This window comes from Uloborus diversus, chromosome 2 (genome assembly GCF_026930045.1).
Source record: "Uloborus diversus isolate 005 chromosome 2, Udiv.v.3.1, whole genome shotgun sequence".
Classification (NCBI taxonomy): domain Eukaryota; kingdom Metazoa; phylum Arthropoda; class Arachnida; order Araneae; family Uloboridae; genus Uloborus; species Uloborus diversus.
This window is the reverse complement of record NC_072732.1, coordinates 98,835,014-98,854,580: the sequence shown is the minus strand read 5'-3', so window position 1 is coordinate 98,854,580 and position 19,567 is coordinate 98,835,014. Positions and strand designations below refer to the sequence as shown.

Sequence of the window (19,567 nt, the reverse complement as noted above, 5' to 3'; positions counted from 1 at the left end):
GTTCGAAAGAGCAGAAATAATTTTCCAACACAATGAAGCTCCTATTCATGCTTCAAATGCGGATAGGGATTTTCTGACTGAACTTCCAATGGATTGGTCGTACAGGCCTCATTCCTTGGCCACCTAGACCACCAGACCCGACTCCAGTGGACTTCTTTGTGAAGAGATTCTAAAACCAAGAAGTTTACAAAGCAGAAGAAGTCGGTTTGCAGGAATTGAGCAACCAGCTTGATGTGAAACTTGAAATTTCACTTAGAGCAAGGGTTGTTTCCGTTCGCAAAAAGGCAAGGACATATATCAGTTGTCGCAGCGACCAATTTCAAAATCTGTTGTAAATTTTGAAGATTGATTAAATGTACTCATTGTATGTGATGTTAGCATAACTTTTTTATTATTGATTTTCCATTGTGAAAATCACGGAAAAGTATTGCTTCTTTTATTTCTACTTATTGTTACCTCTTGTGTTTTCTCACTTAATAAAATGTTAAAACTACTATTTCGGTATGAAAATATCGTTTTCTTAAACAAAGAAACAACATGCTTACGCGAAACAGAAAATTTAAAATAGAAAAGTGCAACTCTTTGCTGGTTTTCCCTTTTTAACGAATGCAAATTTTTGCACTGTTTCAAACAAAAGCCTGAATTTTTACTGAACCTGAAGCCCAATATGATTGTTGTATCATCTGAAAGCTAGTGAAATAGCTCAGTTTTTGGTAGATTTGCCCAATATTAGCTCATACGGTTGTTTTTGAAGATATTGATTAAAAACGTTGGCACCATTTTAATTCTGAGTGTGTCCAATGTTTCAAAGCTTGTAGCTCTCAGTAAAATGCGACTATCTTAATGCGAAAGGTATCATTTTGTAGGATTTAGTCTGCTCTTTTAATATATGTACTTATTTTGTGTGTAGGTCCCACAGAAATCGGTCGTTTTCTCAGATTTCTTTTTTAAAACTTGTTTTCCTTATATCTACCATAACTCGGTTACGGTTAAGGATTGGACACGATAATGGGTGATTCTACGCTCTGCTTGGGCTCTTCTATCACCCTCTTTCGTATGGCAGATTCAATCAAACTCTCCCTGTATATACATATATGTATATACACAATAAAACAATTATGGAAGTGCATTAAACATTAAGTTGTATAGGGAAAAGAATCATTTGCCTCTTTCTTTAAAGAAAGATGAAGCTCAAACTTTGCCTCCCCCCCCCCCCCTGTTGTGAAGAATAAAAGAATAATAAAACTAGAATATAGTAAAAACTTCCATCTTAAAAACATTTATGAACAGAAATAAAGGTGCTTTGGTTTCACTTACCTTGATTCAACCAATCTGTAATTTGTATCAATGTGTAGACTATGAAAAATATAATTTTTGTTTTTATTTAATAGTTGTTTTCTATTAGAAAATAACAACATAAAAAATGGATGCTATGGATGAAAAGACACCATCCACTAACTCATTTCTTTTGCATTTAAAAAGGCATTCATTGTTATGCCGAAACACCGGTCTGCAGTAATCTGCAATTTGTACTTTTTGATGTTTATTTTCTTATTTTACTTTTCATGCGCATTAGTATTTATTTAACTTGGGTTTTATTGTACTTCTAAAAACAAAAAGCAAAAAAATATATTGAACTCTGATTTTACAGCTGTAGAAAATATTTTTGAGTCATATTGGTTATTTTAGATCCAGATACAATTAGGTAGCAATTTTTGATTTATTCAAAAAGTATCCTTAAAATAGCGAAATCGAAAACCCTCTTATGAAAATCTTCTTTGTCAAAGACTGTTTTAAATAAAGTTGGAGACGAATCCACGCTTTAGTTAAGTTTCTAGATATGCCTTATATTTCCCCGCAGGCACTTATGGTAAGTGTTTTTGAACTGTTCAAATTCATTGAAAAATTAATCAAATAAGAAAAATTAAATGTTCATGATTGTGCCTAAAGTGTTATGTACCTTCGATGCTATGGAATGACCCATGTTTCATAAAAATAAGAATTTATGTAGACATTATTTTGAAAAAAGAAGTGATTGATGGTTGAACAGAGAGCAGAATGAAGAACGTTTTTGGAAAATTTTCCACCCCACTTCTCTAGTTTTAACAGTACATAAATGCTCATCATCTTGAACTGCAATTTAAAAGTTAAAACTACAATGAATGTCTGCCTATAGTAACAAACAGCTAGTTCTTTCTTGCAGCATATTTCATGTCACCCATCACAAACCTGCTGTTTCAACAAAGTAGCAATGGATTTTTCTTGATTTCAGAAGGCAGTTAGTATAATTGTTTTTCCATAATGCTTGATCATAAAAAGTGCCCCAAATCAAAAATATCTGCTTTTCAGTTTCCCAAACTTCAGCTATTTTGAATGTCCTTCTTAGTCTTAAGGGGGAGATATCAAGAGTCAACTTTCTATTAATTTCATGATATTGAAAAAGTAAAGATTAATTTATACTCATGTAAATTTTCAAATCATAATTTTCCTTTTATATTCTTTGTACTTTCATTTTTGTATTCTTACCAAATGTATTTCAACTTTTCTATGATGCAGGATGAATGTTTCGAAGAACATAAAAATGCAGCTGGAAAGATTATTTTGAAAAAGAGGAAAAGAGTTTGCCTTGTTTTAGACTGCTTGTGTGCACATGACTTCAGTTCAGACACAGCTGCTTTGATAAATCTTCAGCACTATGTTATTAGAGAAAAGAAGTTGTCAGAGAGAGAAGCAATGCTGATTTTTCATGATGTTGTTAGTGTTGTTTCAGCGTTACATAAGGTATGTTATAATGCTTTATTAAAATATTTTTTTACCATAGTCGACATTCAGGCATTTATTCGTTATAACAACCCCCTCTCGTCCAAAAAAATCAGTGGCTACATGAACATGTTAAATGTTCAAAATATTGCATATTATTTAGTCCCATATTTTAAAATACTGTGATAAATTTTGCAAGTTATGCTTCATTTTAAAAAGAGAATAAAAAACAAAATAATAAATCATGATTATGAATTTCTTTGAGACTGTGTGTTGATTAATTTGCTGCATGGTTTCAAGAAAAGATAAATCGTATGCTACTAATTCATTGCATTTCTACAATAAAGTTACAATGTCTGTACATAGCAAAAATTATGTACGTATTGTTATTCATATTGATTTTCAAAAGCTTTTGATTAAGTACTGCTTGGTCCTCTACTAAGCAAACTAGCTGATATGGGAATAGGAGGGAAAATTTTAATTTGGGTGAGAAATTGGCTGACTGGAAAGAAACAGAGTAGTTGTAAGGGGAAAATATTCTGAACTAAAAAGTTGCATGTCGAGGTATGACAGGTGGAAATTGCTTCTACATTTGAACGAAGCCATTGCCTGTTTGGTGATATTTTTATAGTTGAAATGGTAACCCTAACTCCAGTGGATTAACCCTAAACTCCAGTAGGTAGCGCTCATTGTTGACCATTTTTTCTTTTCTTCATTCCCACTGAAATGACACAATCTTATCAGTAAAACAGTTAAGTTACCGGATCAAGTTCAGCCTTGTCACAATAAAGTTAAACATTACCAAAACATATTATGAAATTATCATGCCATGGTGCGAGTTTAATTGTTGAAGCAAGCGGGTTACTTTATCATCGGCTATTATTTATATGAGTATTTTTTCTCTTATTTTTCGGCATAAAACTAGAGCACAGGACTTACTCCTATGAGCCCGTATGAAAAACATTTTCACGTTGCAAAAAAAAAAAAAAAAAAGGGAGCATCGCATTTTGCATAGTTTGGGTCGCCTCGCCGATCTTCAGTAGATTCTTCCCGTATTATTCAACTTAATTTACATATATAATTAAGATTAAAAATGATCTTAAGTATGCTTATATTGTAGCATTAATAAATATTTATGTTTCTGGGGATCCACTAGCTCCATTGCTAATCACGTCTTGATATAGTGAAAAATAATGGGGCAGTGCAATGATCAGACAAATAATAAGACTCTTGTTATTACTTTACGATCGATATCATCGATGTGTTAATTTTGAGCATCAATGTTTTGAACCATCGCTGTTTTTTCATCGATGTTGCACCACTAATTTCAAGGCTACAATGAAACCGCTTTAGGAATGGATGGAGTGTATTTTTAAATGGGGTTCCTCTAGAATCAGTTTTCAGATCCCTTTTGTATATTATTTCTATGAATGATAGTCATTAAAATATTTCTGGAAAAATGAACTTTTGCCGACAGTGGCAGCAAGAGGGGGCGGGGGTGACTCCCCCCCCCCCAGAGCCATTGGTTTTAGCATAAATGCAAATTATAATACACTAGTTTATGCATATAAAAGGACTATTTTGATTTAAAAAAAAAGCTTCAGAAGGTAGTTTTGATCAAAAAATCCTTCTCAGAAGTTATTTTTGATCAATAAAAAAAAAACCCCCCAGAAGGTATTTTTTATCAAAAAAACCTCTCCAGAAGGTATTTTTCATCAAAAAACTCCCTCCAGAAGGTTTTTTCATTGAAAAACTGCACTAGTGTTTGCTGATGATGTCAAAGTTATGGGGATTGTAGAAAATAAAGAATAAGCAAAACAGCTGCCAGAGGATTTAGATCATATTACTAAGTGAGCAGATAAGCAGTGTATGGCAGTTAATGTTGGGAAACGTCAAGTGTACACATTTAGGTCATTGAAATAAGCCTATGTGTTATTTACAGGGTTTAATCAAAAACCCTGTAAATAACCCTGTAAATAGCCAGGCAGAAAGTGTTATTGATTCAGGTGTCTTAATAGATCAGGATAAGTGTAATCAACAGTGCAGCATAGCAAGTAACAAAGCCAATAGAATGCTTGGGGCAGGGTTGACAAAAACCCGGTTTTTTTTTAAAAAAGCCCATGGACCCAGGGTTTTTTTGGGTTTTTTTAAATAAAACCCAAAAAAACCCAACTAAAGCTGGGTTTTTTAAAAGAAATGTGGGTTTTTTTGTCTTTTTTTAGGGGAAAGGTGGGGTACTCGTAGCATATTGTAGCATAAGTATATGGACAAAGCACAAAAATTGTCTTGATAAAAAAAAGCTGGAAAATTCAGCGTTTTCTGAAGAAGGGTATAAAAGACGACAAAATTCAAGAATGGTGAAGTTTCAGATTTTTTTAGTTTCCATGATTACCAACAGTTAAGGCAAAGTTATTTCTTGAGTGATAAAATTTAATGTTCGTTTTTAATTACTACATTTTTTTTTTTTTTTGCATTTTACTTTATTGTATTTCATTTTGTTATGCAAAACTACTGTAGAACCTCAAGTAGTTTAAATCCCTTTTTACTGAATTCCAGCTTAATTAAGACATTTCCTTGAATTTTATGTTGCCTGTTTTTCTATTTCTGTGTACAGAGTAAGAAATGTTAAACTTTTTCGTAAGATAGTGAAAATACTGTACATCCTATTCCGTTTTCTGTCCGACCATTTGTAAAACCTGTTAATTTCTAAAAAATATACCTTGTTTATTTGAGTTTTGTGACGTGTTGGTTTGCAGAAAATAATTCACATGAGAGCCTTTTAGCTAAAGTAGTATCCTTTGTACAATCTGCAAATACCGAGAAAATCTGACGTGACAGGACTTAGTCAAGATAATTTGAGTTCCTTATTGACCAGTTGAAGGAAAAAGTTAAATATATTTATTTAAAATCTTTGAAGCATTTTTTAATGCCCTTAAGAGTTAAGAAATACTATTAAAGTTCAAAATTCATTTTTTATGTCCATTGCCTATTGTGAAGAAGAAATAAAAAAGAAGTTTAAATATTAAAAGTATTTAAATTAATTATTTTTTAAAAAAAAGTTCTCAGAAAATTCTAAAAAACCCAAAAGTGGGCTAAATAATGGATTTTTTTAAATGGGTTTTTTCAAAAAAACCCATTGGGTCCAACCCAATTGGGTCCAATCCGGCCAACCCTGGCTTGGGGTTATCAATAGATCTATTTCAAGCAAATCTAAGGTTCTTCTGCCTATATATAAAAGTTTAGAAAGACTTCCTTTGGAGTACACTGTTCAGTTTTGGTCAATTTATCTCAAAAAGGATATTTCTTTATCGGAAAGCGAATTCAAAGAAGGGCTACTAGGTTAGCAAGAAAAATTTCAAATTCAGATCATGATTCTAGACTTAAGACTTAAATTTGTGTAGCCTGCAACGCAGGAAATTCAAAGACTAGATGACTCAGTTGTTTAAATTTATCACAAAGAAAGATTTAAATTTTGGTGGGTTAAATTTTTGCACGAAAGCCTAGGGGTCTTTGTTAAGCTATTCAAATCTCAGGCTAACCAGCAATTTAGAATAAAATTACTACTTTAGTAGGGTTTTTTGGGCCTGGGAACAACTTACCAGGAGAGGCTGTAATGAGTAAGGATGAAATAGCTTTAAGAGGGCCATTGATCTTCATTGTAGAAGACTAGCCTAGCGGAGGCCAGTGCCTGTTGCTGGTCATCATATTTGTATTAAATATCTTCAATTTTTTATTTTTTATTTTTGTTTCAATACTCCCACTTGCATATCACTTTAAAAAGTACATTAAACAAAAAAGTACATTGAAGATAAGCAACATAAATTAGTAGTTTTTTACTTCCTTTCACAAAAAAGGAAATACTGTATTCGCAAAGAAAAATTTCACTCAAAAATCAACCTTAATTTCCATTTTACCCACCCCCGAATGAATATTGAGTTTTTTCGACCTTTACCACATGTGGATAAGTGCCTAAGAACCTATAGACACGCGAAATATCCATAATAGTCCGTGGAGTTTGTGACAAAAATACCCAAAACATTTCACTTCCGGATACCAGTCTGAAATTTTGCACAATGCTTATGTACATATCTAAGAACAAAAATCTGCCGGGAGGCATTTGATCAGAGGTCATGAACCCCCTGTGATGACGTCATCAAAATGGCCGCCTTTTCAAGAAAAGTACGTTCGTTTAACTGCTTAGAACTCTATTATGGATCTTAATATTGTGATTTTAAAGTATATCATTTAAAAGCGCTTTAAAAGAGCTATTTAATAATGATTGAATTTTTTTTCCTATCACAAATTGTTTAAGAGTTATTACAGTTAACGTCATCAAAATGGATGCCTGGAAAGATAAGTACATACGTTTAACTGCTTAGAACTATATTACAGATCTTTATGTTGTAGTATTAATGTGTATCATCTGAAAACGCTTTAAAAGAACTATTTAACAGAGACTGAATTTTCCTCGAAGACAAGTAGTTTTAGAGTTATTAAAATTTCCGTTATCAAAATGACTGTCGTGAAAAGGTGAACAGTTTCGTTTTACTGCTCAAAACGCCATTAGAAATCATTCTTCTGTGAAAAATAGGTGCACTAAATAAAAGCTCTAAAATAAACTAGAAAAATATGCATTTGCCCCCCCCCCCTTAGTAAATAGTTTTAAAAATTTCACGGCAATAATGTAACTACATGGAGCGAAGGGGGGGGGGATTCTGATTGAACTGTTCCAACTGTTCCGCCGCATCTAACCCGCAGTGAAACTTTTAATTAAAAATTCCGTACCAGATTAAATACACATATGTATTGTCCCATAATAATTCACTTCTCTTGCAAGTGCGAACAGCTGCCGTCTAGCGGCAAGAATCAGAACGACTACTCGATTTTTTCTCGCCAACAAGCTGTAACTTTGGATTGCAATCCGCCTAGTTCATTTCTCTCCAGTTCTGCTGTTCTCAGCAATAACTAATTCCACAGTGATATCTTTATTATACATATATAATTTTCAATAACTGAATTTTTGACTGGTTAATGCTGTAGCAAATAATATCAAATAAAGGTGAGTCATATAATTCTATTACGGTTTGAAATCGATAACTTCGATTGTTCGTTCCATCTAGCATTAAAATTATCATATAGCTTTTATTTATTCCTTTATGTCATTTTCAATAAGCAAAACGTATTAAAAAAACTCTCAATATATTTTAGAATAAATTTTTCTCCTTCATTTGTTCCATGTGACATCAAAATACTAACATAGCTTGCAATCATTTCTTTAATGTGCTTTTGAAAAAGTAAAATATTTAATGAATTTGAATTAAGTGTTTGTAATCTAGGTCCCATCTACCCGCCCTGCTAAAATCTTTTCAGTGGGCTATGCCGAATGAGTATGGCGAAAATAAAAGGTTGGTCATGTTAGGTGGTCTCCACATAGAAATGGCTGTTTCATCTGCAATATGTACATGGCTGGGAGGAAGTGGATGAACTGAACTCCTAGTAGAAACTCATGTAACAACATCAGGAAGAGCAAAAGGAACACTGAAAGTTTTGCATGTGAAGAGAAGTCGATAACGCTCACGATTTTGCAGTAACCACTCTCCAAATTCTGTTAGAGAAAGCGTATCAAAATCGAAAAGATATAGACAAAACATTTACAGACTGGGTTAAGCGTAGATCAGAAGAATCGCCTCAGTTTAAGTACTGGAAGATCACCATGGAGCTAGAATGTATACTTTTAAATCTGGTGCGCACTATTCGTCAAGGAAATTTCTCAGGTTTTACTGTCACTCTTGAGACCATATGTCCACAGATGTTTGCTCTTGATCATACAAATAATGCCCGATGACCTTCAGTATTTCTGTTCAACTGGAAGCAGTTACCAGAGATGCATCCAACTATTTTCCAGGAGTTTCATAGGGGAAATATATCTGGTACCAAAACAGAGGAAATTTTCCAGGATGGCACACTACCATTTGCATGAGCAAAACAACAAATTAATTTAAAAATCATCAACTAATCTATCCCGTTTAAGTCACATGAGGCTTCTTTAATACAATGGATCGTTGCTGGACCGGAAGTGTTGGCAAAAGCCATTATTTTGGTTCTTGGAGAGATTCGTAAAGAGCTTGAATGTATTTTTAATTGTTTAAAACTTACCTGTAAATTCAAACTAATCCGAGAAAAATAGATTCCCGGTTTTAAAAGACGTAAATTATCCGGCGGAGGTATGAAATTCCCAAGTGACTAAACACCCAACAAGTCAATCACGTGTTTCGCCCATCGGCGGACGTGATGTCTGGCCTCAAGAGTTGAGGATCTTTCTGCTGAAAGCAGTAAAGAAGATAATTTAAAAATAGCAACAGTTAAAATAGTAACTGTGTTGAGTTGCTTTGAGATGCAACAGATGCAAATTTGGATGATGTCACGTCATTGCGTCGGGGTAACAGTGATGGGTTAAATAGAAAGTCAATCAATCGATCTCTTATGATTTGCTTCCGTTCTGCAGACGGTTTGTTTTGATGTGAGCATCAGAGCTCTGGTTGATTTGTCCACGCAGGGACGTGGAACTTTAAGAAAGAAGTGTAAAATTAAAGTTCGTTTTGCCTGCCTGAAGTGCAGGATAAGTTCTGAAACAGTACCCTATGTTTAGAAGGCGGTTATGTGAAAATAAAAGTAAAAGAAAGAAAGAGTTGATGTATTGAAATAGGCTTAACAGGACCAGAGGACCGAAGCTGCTCATCCTAGGTTCCGAGCTGGTCGGACTGTACGGGTTCAGTGTAGGGTGAGGCATTTCTTCGACTGCGTGTCCCCTATTAGGGTGAGGTGACCTCTAAGAGACTCTACTGCTGAATGTTCTCCTGTTTGGCATAGAAACCAGGTAAATAATTTCCTGTACTGCATATGGTGAGGAATCCTCTACTGTGGTATGGGTGTGCCTGGAATGCAATGACCATTGACAGAGAATGGTCTGTCGTCTACGAGTGGACGTGTGGTTTTTTTCAACTCAAAAGTTCATCCTTTTGATGGATGTGGCCTTCATGTTTTGTGTGCCAAGTGCTTGTGAGTGGACTTACAAGGGTATGAAATTTTTCCAATAGTTTTTCTTGGAAATGTGGCATGCTGTTTAGGGTTGTTTATTGAGGTCGTTTTAGAACTGAAATTTAGAGAAAACGAATAATGTGATATTTCTTGTTGATGTATGTTGGGGAGAAATATTTAATTTGTTATGGGGATTTGATTTTATAAATGTTGAATATTTGTTTTTCCTATTTATACTTATACATATGTTTTAAATAAAATGTTATTTAAATTGAAATTCACTTTCCATTGCTTCATTTCTCCCGAACTTACCATTCCACATCCGTTGGTCCTTTTCCCGAGGGCCAACAGGAAGTTGTGCGCATGATTGGGGAGTTTGAAGAAAATCAGAGCGTGAAGTCTGACGTTACTACTGAAAAGCTAGATACTAGATACATGAAGATACTAAAAGCTTTTATATTCAATATGAAACTCATGTTTCCAGCCTAGTTGAAACAATTGAAGAACACGGGAATCCTTTCGAAGATGACGATTTAACTGCAGTAAACAGCAACAAAATTATTCTCTCGGAAGAAAGTTCCATTTCTGTAATGCCAGCGCAAGCCAATTCAATACATTTGTAGAAGATCGCTTAGTGTTAAGAAAATTATCCATACATGATGTTATTAAAAAAAACAATCTCCTCTTGATGAGCAGAAAATATTTCTGTTCAGTGCAAAGACAAGCAAAACATTGTTGATTTGAGGAGGGCAGGACTCGTTTTGCTAAACTATATGTTGCCGGCCAAGCAACTCAAATGGATGTAAAAGATTTTTTTCCCATGAAAACAGCTCATGTCCACCTTCTATATCCAACTCTGGCAAATTTAGGAAACCAAGAAAAAAGTCTGACGTAGTTTCTTGTATCGTCCAATCCACTGGACAGGTTTTGACAGCTATTCCGGAACCAAATTGTTCATTGATGGAGCTGCACTGATTCACGTGCTTTTTCCTCAGTTTACTCGAATTGTCCAACAATACTGTGATCAGATAATCTCGTGAAGATGGATCTACCAGATGGGAAGCAGGTTGTATGCACCTACAAAGACACTGTAATTGCTTCAGTCAAAAACAATTTTGAAACCATGTCTCCTGTATCCCACGAAGAAGCCGATGCGATGCTATTCCTTAAATTCAGCATGCTATAGAATACTCGAGTCATGCTAAGACCACCGTGAAAACTGTTGACAGGGATGATGTAGTGAGTTATATTCCGAGTTCCGAAACTGCAAGAGCTATGGATAGAGTATGGAAGTGGAGAATATCTGCGGTATCTTTCCATCTACGTTTTGCACCATAAAGTTCCACAAGGTGCACCAGATCTTCTGTCTTTTTTCCATGCCTTTACATGAGTTGATCCGGTGTCTAGTTTTGCCAACATTGGTAAAACTAGGTACTGCATGGAAAATGTGGATGGCGTTTAGAGATGTTGACAAAGTTTTTTTGTACTATACTAAAGTACCTGAAAGCATCAATGAAGACAATAAGCATTTTCTACTTATTCAGCGCTTCATCGTCCTGACGTGATCATTTCATCAAGCTTAGTGGAAACCGTAAATGAGGCTAGGAGAATTTTCTTCACCCAGCAAAACAGACCAGTTAAATGTATTCCACCATCTAGCAACGTTCTTCTGCATTACCTAAAGCGAAATGTTGCAGTGTTCACTATGGACAAAATGTCTTCAGAAAAATTTTCAGCTCTTGAATCCATGTCAGTGGTGAGGGAAAAAAATTAGTGAAGAGTTTGAACCTCTTTGGTCTGCACACCCCGAAATAACAATTGAGAAATTACAGGAACTTATATCATGCAAGTGCAAAGAGATGTCTACATGCTGTCGATGTGTCAGATTAGGTCTGCATTATACACTTCTTTGTAGTTGTGAGAGTCGGTGCAATACGTAAAACGTTCCTTAAAAAACCTTATTACAGTTTTCGTTATAACAGGTACTTTTTCTTTGTATTAAAGCATGTAATTTTCATCTATTTCTCTTAAATGTTTAAAATGTAAGCATGTTTAACAAAATTGTTTTATTGTATGCTAGCATTAATAGTTAAGTCCTCGATCCATTTGGGGCCGTGACATTGATTATTTCTGCATTTTAACCTCCCTTTCAATCAGTATACAGGTAAAATACTGACAAAAGGTGTTAAAACATGAAGTACAAAATTAAATTTAATGAAACTTGAAAGGTTCTTTTATAATGCAGGTAGAACAGTAAACATTTTACTTCAATATCGGCGAATACAAGAAAGTCATTGTTTTCCTATCAATTTTCACGTTGATATTGTAATAATTATTAAACTATTTGTCTTCTTTACTAATAATAAAGCTCAAAGTTTGTCTGGATATCTGTCGGGATGTCTGTCCGGATGTCTCTCTGTGACGCGCATAGAGCCTAAACCGTTCGGCCTATTTTCACGAAATTTGGCACAGAATTAGTTTGTAGCATGGTGGTGTGCATCTGTCAGCGATTTTTCAAAAATTCGATTTTATTCCCTTTCTATTTCAATTTTAAGAACATTTTACCCAGCAAATTATCATAATGTGGACGAGTAAATTACCAAATTATCATGACGTAGAACCGTAACACAAAAAACTGTTGAAGGCCAGGGCTCACCCAGGGCTGTCTTGCAACTGAGGAAGGAAGGAAGGAAGGAACCATAAAATGGCCGAGCAAATTAACATAGGAAATTGGCGAAAAATTGATCATCCATTGTGTGTAAAACAAAATAAGTAAAAATACAATCAAATGACCTTCTAATTTTTTTACTTCGAGCAAAGCCATGCGGGTACCGCTAGTAGAAAATAAAACTAAGCACTGTTGAAGAGCTTTTTTAAACGGCTTTCAGATAATGTATATGAATTTTACAAAATTATGACCTATTATGTAGTTCTAAGCATTTAAACCAACGTACTAACCGATACAAGGCGGGCATTTTGATGACGTCACCACAGGGGGGTTTTGACCACCAATCAATTGCCTCCCGGCGTTTTTTTGCTCTCTTATATGAACATAAGCGCTGTATAAAATTTCATACTGGTATCCGGAAGTGAAATGTTTTTTCACAAACTCCACCGACTATAATGACGATTCCCGAGATAATTACAACGAATTTTCTCGTGACCTCTGTATGTATGCGCGTATGTATGTTGCATAACTCAAGAAGGGTAAGTTCAAGAAAGTTGAAATTTGGTACGTAGACTCCTAGTGGGGTCTAGTTGTGCACCTCCCCTTTTGGTTTCATTCCGGTGTTTCTAAATGGGTCTTTTGCCCCTTTTTGGGGGGGGGGGGAAATCATTGTTAATTTCGATGTAAACTCAAGTGGTGTTATAATTTGGCGGACACTTGGCGATATATCGCTAGTCTTTTATCGCCAACTTGGCGACAAATTTGGCGATTTTTTTTTTAAAAATCTGTTTCAATTTCGCCACTGTTGGTGATGTTTAGAGAGTAAACTATTGAATCACATTAAAATTGCCAGTAATAGGGAAATGACATTAAATTGGAGTAAAAGGAAGTCATGTGATGCACACATCAGCTTGTTTTAATTAGAGATCATGGTTTGCTTCTGCCTTATTTGAGATTTTTCAAAAACAAATTTTTTCTCTTAACTTAGGTATTGAAGGCTTTCTGCTCTTTCAAAAAATTTTAATTCATTTTTTGATCACTTGTGTATAATTCTCATTGTTTCTTTGACCATTTCACTGTCCAGTAATTCTTTTCAATCGAGAATTACAAAAAAAAAAAAGTCTAAACTTAATTTTAAAGGAACTGTTTATATTGGAATAAACAGTTCAGTTTGGATGTTTTGACAGACATTAAAATAGCATTGTATCTGTGAAATCGCAAACAGGACTTCATGCATTGGTTGCTATAACAAAAGAATAGATTGTAATGAGGGGTTGTTCTAAGGAGCTGTGACTGTATGACCAAGTCCGATTGACTAAGGCTTACATTTGCTTGAGTTATGTGGAACATAATTTGCCTTTTTGTAAGAAAACCCTTACCAGTTTGCTTTGCATTCAGGCGAACAGTTTTAAAAATTAAAAAGTTTTGGTCAAACATTTTTAATTAAAAATTTTGTTCTGCATTGTTAAACAAAAGAAAGTCACTATTTCAAAGTAATATATATAAGTCTATAAAATGGCTTATCTACAAAGTGAAATTATAAAGGATGTTGGTATGGAAATAGTTTTGATTTTTTAATGTCTTATTTATAAAATGTAAACAGGCACTGTGCTTTTCAACCTTTTCCAAACTCTTTTAAAATGATTTAACATACCTCATACTTACTTAAACACAGACATTTTAATTGTTCCATTGCTTATTATATCTACTTTACAATTTGTTTTTTAATTTGTAACAAATATTTCTGTCCTATGAAAATGCATGCATCATTAAAAGTTTTTTTTCTCTTTTGTAGCAAAACATAGTGCACCGTGATCTCAAGTTGGGCAACATTGTTTTAAATAAATTAACTAGAAAAATTATTATTACAAATTTTTGTCTTGGGAAACATTTACTTAATGAAAATGACTTGCTGAAAGATCAGAGAGGTAGTCCAGCCTACATCAGTCCAGATGTGCTTAGTGGTATGTTTTTTTCTAAAATATATTTTAATTTTAAACTAAAAGCATGTGTTTTTTTCAAATTCATTGTTTTTTAATGCGTGAATAAGGAAACCAAAAAAAAAAAAAAAAAAATCTCTCGAAAAAAAGAAAAGGGAAAACCATCATTTACTATAATAATTAGTCGGAGTTACAAAGGGTAACAATTTTCTTTTTTGTTATCCAAAAGTTAAAATGAATTTTTTCAGCTAATCCTGTAGTCTCCTTTAAATGTGTTCACAGTTTGTGTTATCAATTGCTTATCGTTATCAAAATCACCCTGGCCTAATTTTCTTTTTTCATTCATGTGTTGAAATTATTTTTGTGTGATCATTTCGTTGTTTAATGCTATGAGTTTTCAATTCAGGGAATCAGGTTTGAAAGAATTATAAACTGCTTCAGCTGCTTAAGATTTTGCAAAAAACGTTGTCCTGGAAACTAATATATGATAGGAAATCCAATAGATATGAGTGGTGGTGGTTATGGTGGAGCTGATAAGCCGAATGAACAATGCATTGATGGTAAGCCGCCTCCCTGATAATACTAAAATAAGGAATGCATAAAAAATGTTGGAATGCCAAGTGCAACATTGCTCTGATGACTTTGAAGACAGGCCAACCGACAGGCACACATTTTCCCCATCTCAAAACCCTACTTTCCACTTGTTAATCTTTTGATATTTATTTAATTATTTTATCTGTTTTTGACTTTTTTTTTGTAGTAAGCAATATTTTTTACGATACATTAACCTTAACCCAATAAACCACCTTTCATTTCTTTACTTATATTATTTTACTTTAACCGGAAAGTAGGCTTAAAAATCAACTCAAAATATCGTCTGTAATGAAAAAGCAATATTAATAAAAAAGAAAAAGATAAAACATTGTGATATGAAAGTGAAATATACCTTGAATTATTAAATTTATCATCTGCTAATGTTTAATTTTTATAATATTTTTAAACATGTATTGGCATCTGTTAGAGTTTATGTTCTTAAGATTTTGTAGGTCAGTTATAGCTATTCGGTGATCTATTAATGTCTTTTTTGTGAAGTAAAGTCCCTTTTAATTTTTTGTACTCAACAATGTATATCTGCGCTGCCACTAGTGTAATGAATTGAATCTTGAGAATAAGATTATGCAGAACTGCGGATGGATACAACTTTTGATTTCCTTTATATTAAAAAATTGCTGAACAAAAGTAAGGAATTTAAAACGTATTAATATATTTTGCAACGAAAAATTAAGTAAAAGAGTGAAATTGCGGTTGTGAAAAACAGGTTCTTTAATTTTTAGATTACAAATATTTTGCATAATAGCACCACCTAGAGACAACATCTTTTGTTTAAGCGCTAACAGGCCATGGAACATAGTTCCTATTTCAATCACTAATTAAGACTTAATGAGACAGTTTCTGCTTGGGAACATTGCATTTTTCTATTGAGTTCATCAATAACAATAGATTTCAAGCAAGTTCTCTTAGTCCCCAAGATTGGTAAACAAATTTGAACGATTGGTGCTTGACTGCTAGTAGCCTTAGTAGATGCTGCTGCTATACATTTGATAGATTAAATATAATTTCAAATGTTGTGAAAAAAAAAATATTTTAATTTCAAATATATATAATTTTCATATACTCTTGGATGCACTTTATTGCCACCTTCCCCCGGAGTGTCATCCAGTGCGTGGGGTGGTGCTACTGGTGATGGTACTGCATTGTATTGGAGAAAATTTTCCGAACTAAAGTATTTATATTTTTCCTAAACTTGCAAATGTATGCTGAGTGTCGTCTCCTAGACAGGTGACACACAAGGTGGACGACCTCCCTCCTCGGTTGTGACGCTATTGACTACTAATGTTGTTGAGTGATTCATATCTCTATTTTAGTTGTGATTTGTATTGATTGTAAATTATTAATTGTAATATATCATTCCAGGGAAACCTTATCTTGGAAAGCCCAGTGACATGTGGGCATTAGGTGTAGTTCTTTTCACTATGTTGTATGGTCAATTTCCTTTTTATGATTCAGTGCCACAGGAATTATTCAGAAAAATTAAAGCATCTGAATATTCAATACCTAGGTTAGTGTCTGTTTGGAATAGTACATTCGATTTTATAACATGTATATGTATTTCTACATTAGTGATACATTTTCTCAATAGCTCTGATGGAAGGGTATCAGACAGTGCAAATATGATTATTAAGCAGTTGCTTGTTTTGAACCCAACGCAGAGAATGACTGCTGGACAAGTTCTTGATGCTTTAAACGCTTTGTTAGGATCTTGGTAAGTTAGTCAAATAAATATGTGTAGCTTTGTGAAAAGATATCTACTGTTATCAGTGTTATTATTCCTGTTGCTTTCTCTAGAGTAGCAACAAAGTTAGAGAATTATAATGTTCTGAAAAATTGAACTTGCTCAAAATTAGTAGTTTCTTTGAAAAAAGAACGTACCCAAATCATGTGAATATGGTTTGATCATTCATTTATTTATGTATGTATATAACATAGTAACCTTATTAACATTTATAATTCCAAATGACTTTTGTTTAAAAAAAATCAAGTTTTTTTTTTTATTGTTGAATTCTTTATTTGTTTAGCTGTTTAAAATATACCATCTATTTGGATTTCTTATTAGAATCAATTTTTTCTTCCTGCTTCCTCTTGCAATGTTATAAGCTGCAAGAATTTACTGTTTTTTTTTTTACTGACGTACAAGATATTCTCCATTATCTTATTAAACCAATTAGAAAACTACACCTCTAAATCATTGGAAACTGCTATACTCAACTACAAGCTTACTTGGAAATGGAGAAATATGCAGAGGCTAAGCGAAGGAAATAGTTCCTAGCGCCTTGTCCAATATTCTGGTGAAATAAAGCGTGTCACTTTAAAAATTGGATTAGTTAGTTGAACTTACATATACGCAGGGCCTGATTACTGAATAGGCCAACTAGGCCTTGGCCTAGGGCCCCCAATATTTAGGGGCCCCCAAATGGCTGAAATTACTTTACTCTATGGCTAAAATTGTTTCAACCAACGGCTAAAGTTATAAAGTTTGAATAAAGGGGGCCCCGAAAAAGTATTTGGCCTAGGGCCCCTCGATATCTTAATCAGGCTCTGCATATACGTAACCTTTTTTTGTCATAATTTCTGTCAATCGTTAAGTATTTTCACTTTTACGAGCAAGGCAGCGCAAAGCATTTCACACATTTGAATCAAACGCACCAGCCAATAGCAGTTCATAGACAGGTGGGAATCTCCTCTCATTCGCAAAGTAAGTAGCTAGTAAGTGTGACGTTTTGTCTTTTAACTCAGGTTTTTCTTCTTCGCTTCGTGACCAGTGATGTTCCCATCAATTTTTCTGAGGGTATACTCCCAGTAATCCATTACGCACAAAATGTGTATGAGGTAATATACATAATATGTCATAAAATGAAAAAAAATTGAAGCTTGAGGGAATATGCTATATGTCTAAAAAATGTTTGAGAGTATATGGAGTACCCCCCTACCTTAGGTGTACCCTATGGGGACACCCCTGGTTGTGACATCATTGTCAACTTGTTGCAAGCAAGTATAGTGCAGATTCCGAAATGGCGAAACAACTACCGATCAAATACACACTATCCGGCAGATTTTGGGGAAAACCAGAAAGTATAATATTGACACCTACCACCTTTTTATTGATTCTAAAGCGACAAAGGAGATGGGACTTATTATTGATGCAGAGAAAACATTTTTTGCTTCCAACGAAATTTTTGTTTTAAGCTAGTCAAATCTCAAGATGACCTGGAAATTAAGAAAAATTGTTACTTTAGAAGGGCTGTGGGCATTTAGAACAGCTTGCTGGAAGAGGCTGAAATCAGCAAGGGGGTCGATAGCTTTAAGAGGGTCATTGATCTTCATTTGAGAATAATGATTGACTAGGACCAACCTATCTAGGCCCAGAGCCTGTTGCTGCTTGTGACATTTGTATTTTAAATACTTCATAAAATAAATTATTTATTCATATTCCATATAATGTATGTTTCAAAACTTGCAGACTATTACAACAAATTTGCCAAGAATGTTAATTTTTTTCAATATGACTTGTCATTATTAATGGTTAAATTAAAATATTATATATTTACTGATTTTTTTTTTTTTTTTTTTTTAAGCTACTACTTGGCCACCGAATATTTGTTACTCAACTTCCTTTTTGGCCGAATGTTCGACATTCAGTTTTTTGATCAAATCACTATTCATACATTGTCTAATTTGTTTCATATTAAGTTTGGGTTCATGATTAGGGTGGCTTTGTTTTAGTGAGTCACATTGTTTGATGTTTGGTTTTCTGTTGTTAGCCGTAGTAATGGTACTCTTCCTCCATTTAGGATGGGTATGTCTTATGAAACAGACTGCCAAATAGTTCCTGATTGTAAGCCTATTGAAGAAAAGAATGAAGAAAGTAAAACTATTGTTGATGCTGTTCCATCTACATCGTCAGCAACTGAAGAAGCTGTTGCAGCGTTGTTGGGGAATGGCAGCTCGTTATTTGAGCCCTCAACATCGATTAAAGACTGTCCAATTCCAAAAAAAGTTCCCAAAACTGGTAATTCATTTCCAGTTTGCCATATAAATGAAGATGAACAGCCATTAACTTCTGCAGATATATTGAACTATCGCCATATTCTGCCTGGATCTTCAAATAAATAAAAATAATTTTAACTGAGAGATAGGAACATGCTTTATGTATTTCTATGAAAACCTAAGGAAACGACATCATGTTTTCTCAATCATGACAAGAAGCAGAGACATTTGTGACAGATTTTTAAACTTTCTAGTTTTATATTTCAAAGAGAATGAATTATATTACTTTGTACATCAATTAAATGTATTATTGTTTTCAAGTAATAAAAGAAAATCACACTATCTTTACTTAAAGTCATATTTGCTACCATACTCTAATAAGTTTAGTTCAATTGAGTATAGCTTTTTCTAGTTTTTGACATCCCTGTATAAAACATTTTACAATTCTGAATACTTGTATTCATAGGCGCCACTTTTCTGTACAGGTTGCAAAATTCAGTCTTCAAAAAAAAAAAAAAAAAAAAGGTGTATGCAGGGCCGGACTGGGCTCTTTAAT

General features: G+C 33.9%; 1 protein-coding gene across 2 annotated transcripts in view; it reads left to right on the top strand.

Moving 5' to 3' along the window:
- Positions 1–19,349, top strand: part of LOC129235300 (serine/threonine-protein kinase 40-like) — an 89,396-nt gene extending 70,047 nt beyond the window's left edge. For both annotated transcript variants that reach the window (XM_054869030.1, XM_054869029.1), the window contains exons 4-8: positions 2,557–2,781; positions 14,262–14,430; positions 16,381–16,525; positions 16,607–16,729; positions 18,816–19,349. In XM_054869030.1, coding sequence (XP_054725005.1) covers positions 2,557–2,781; positions 14,262–14,430; positions 16,381–16,525; positions 16,607–16,729; positions 18,816–19,137 — 984 coding nt within the window. In that variant the 3' untranslated portion in view covers positions 19,138–19,349. The remainder of the gene's footprint in view (positions 1–2,556; positions 2,782–14,261; positions 14,431–16,380; positions 16,526–16,606; positions 16,730–18,815) is intronic.
- Positions 19,350–19,567: the final 218 nt, after the last annotated feature.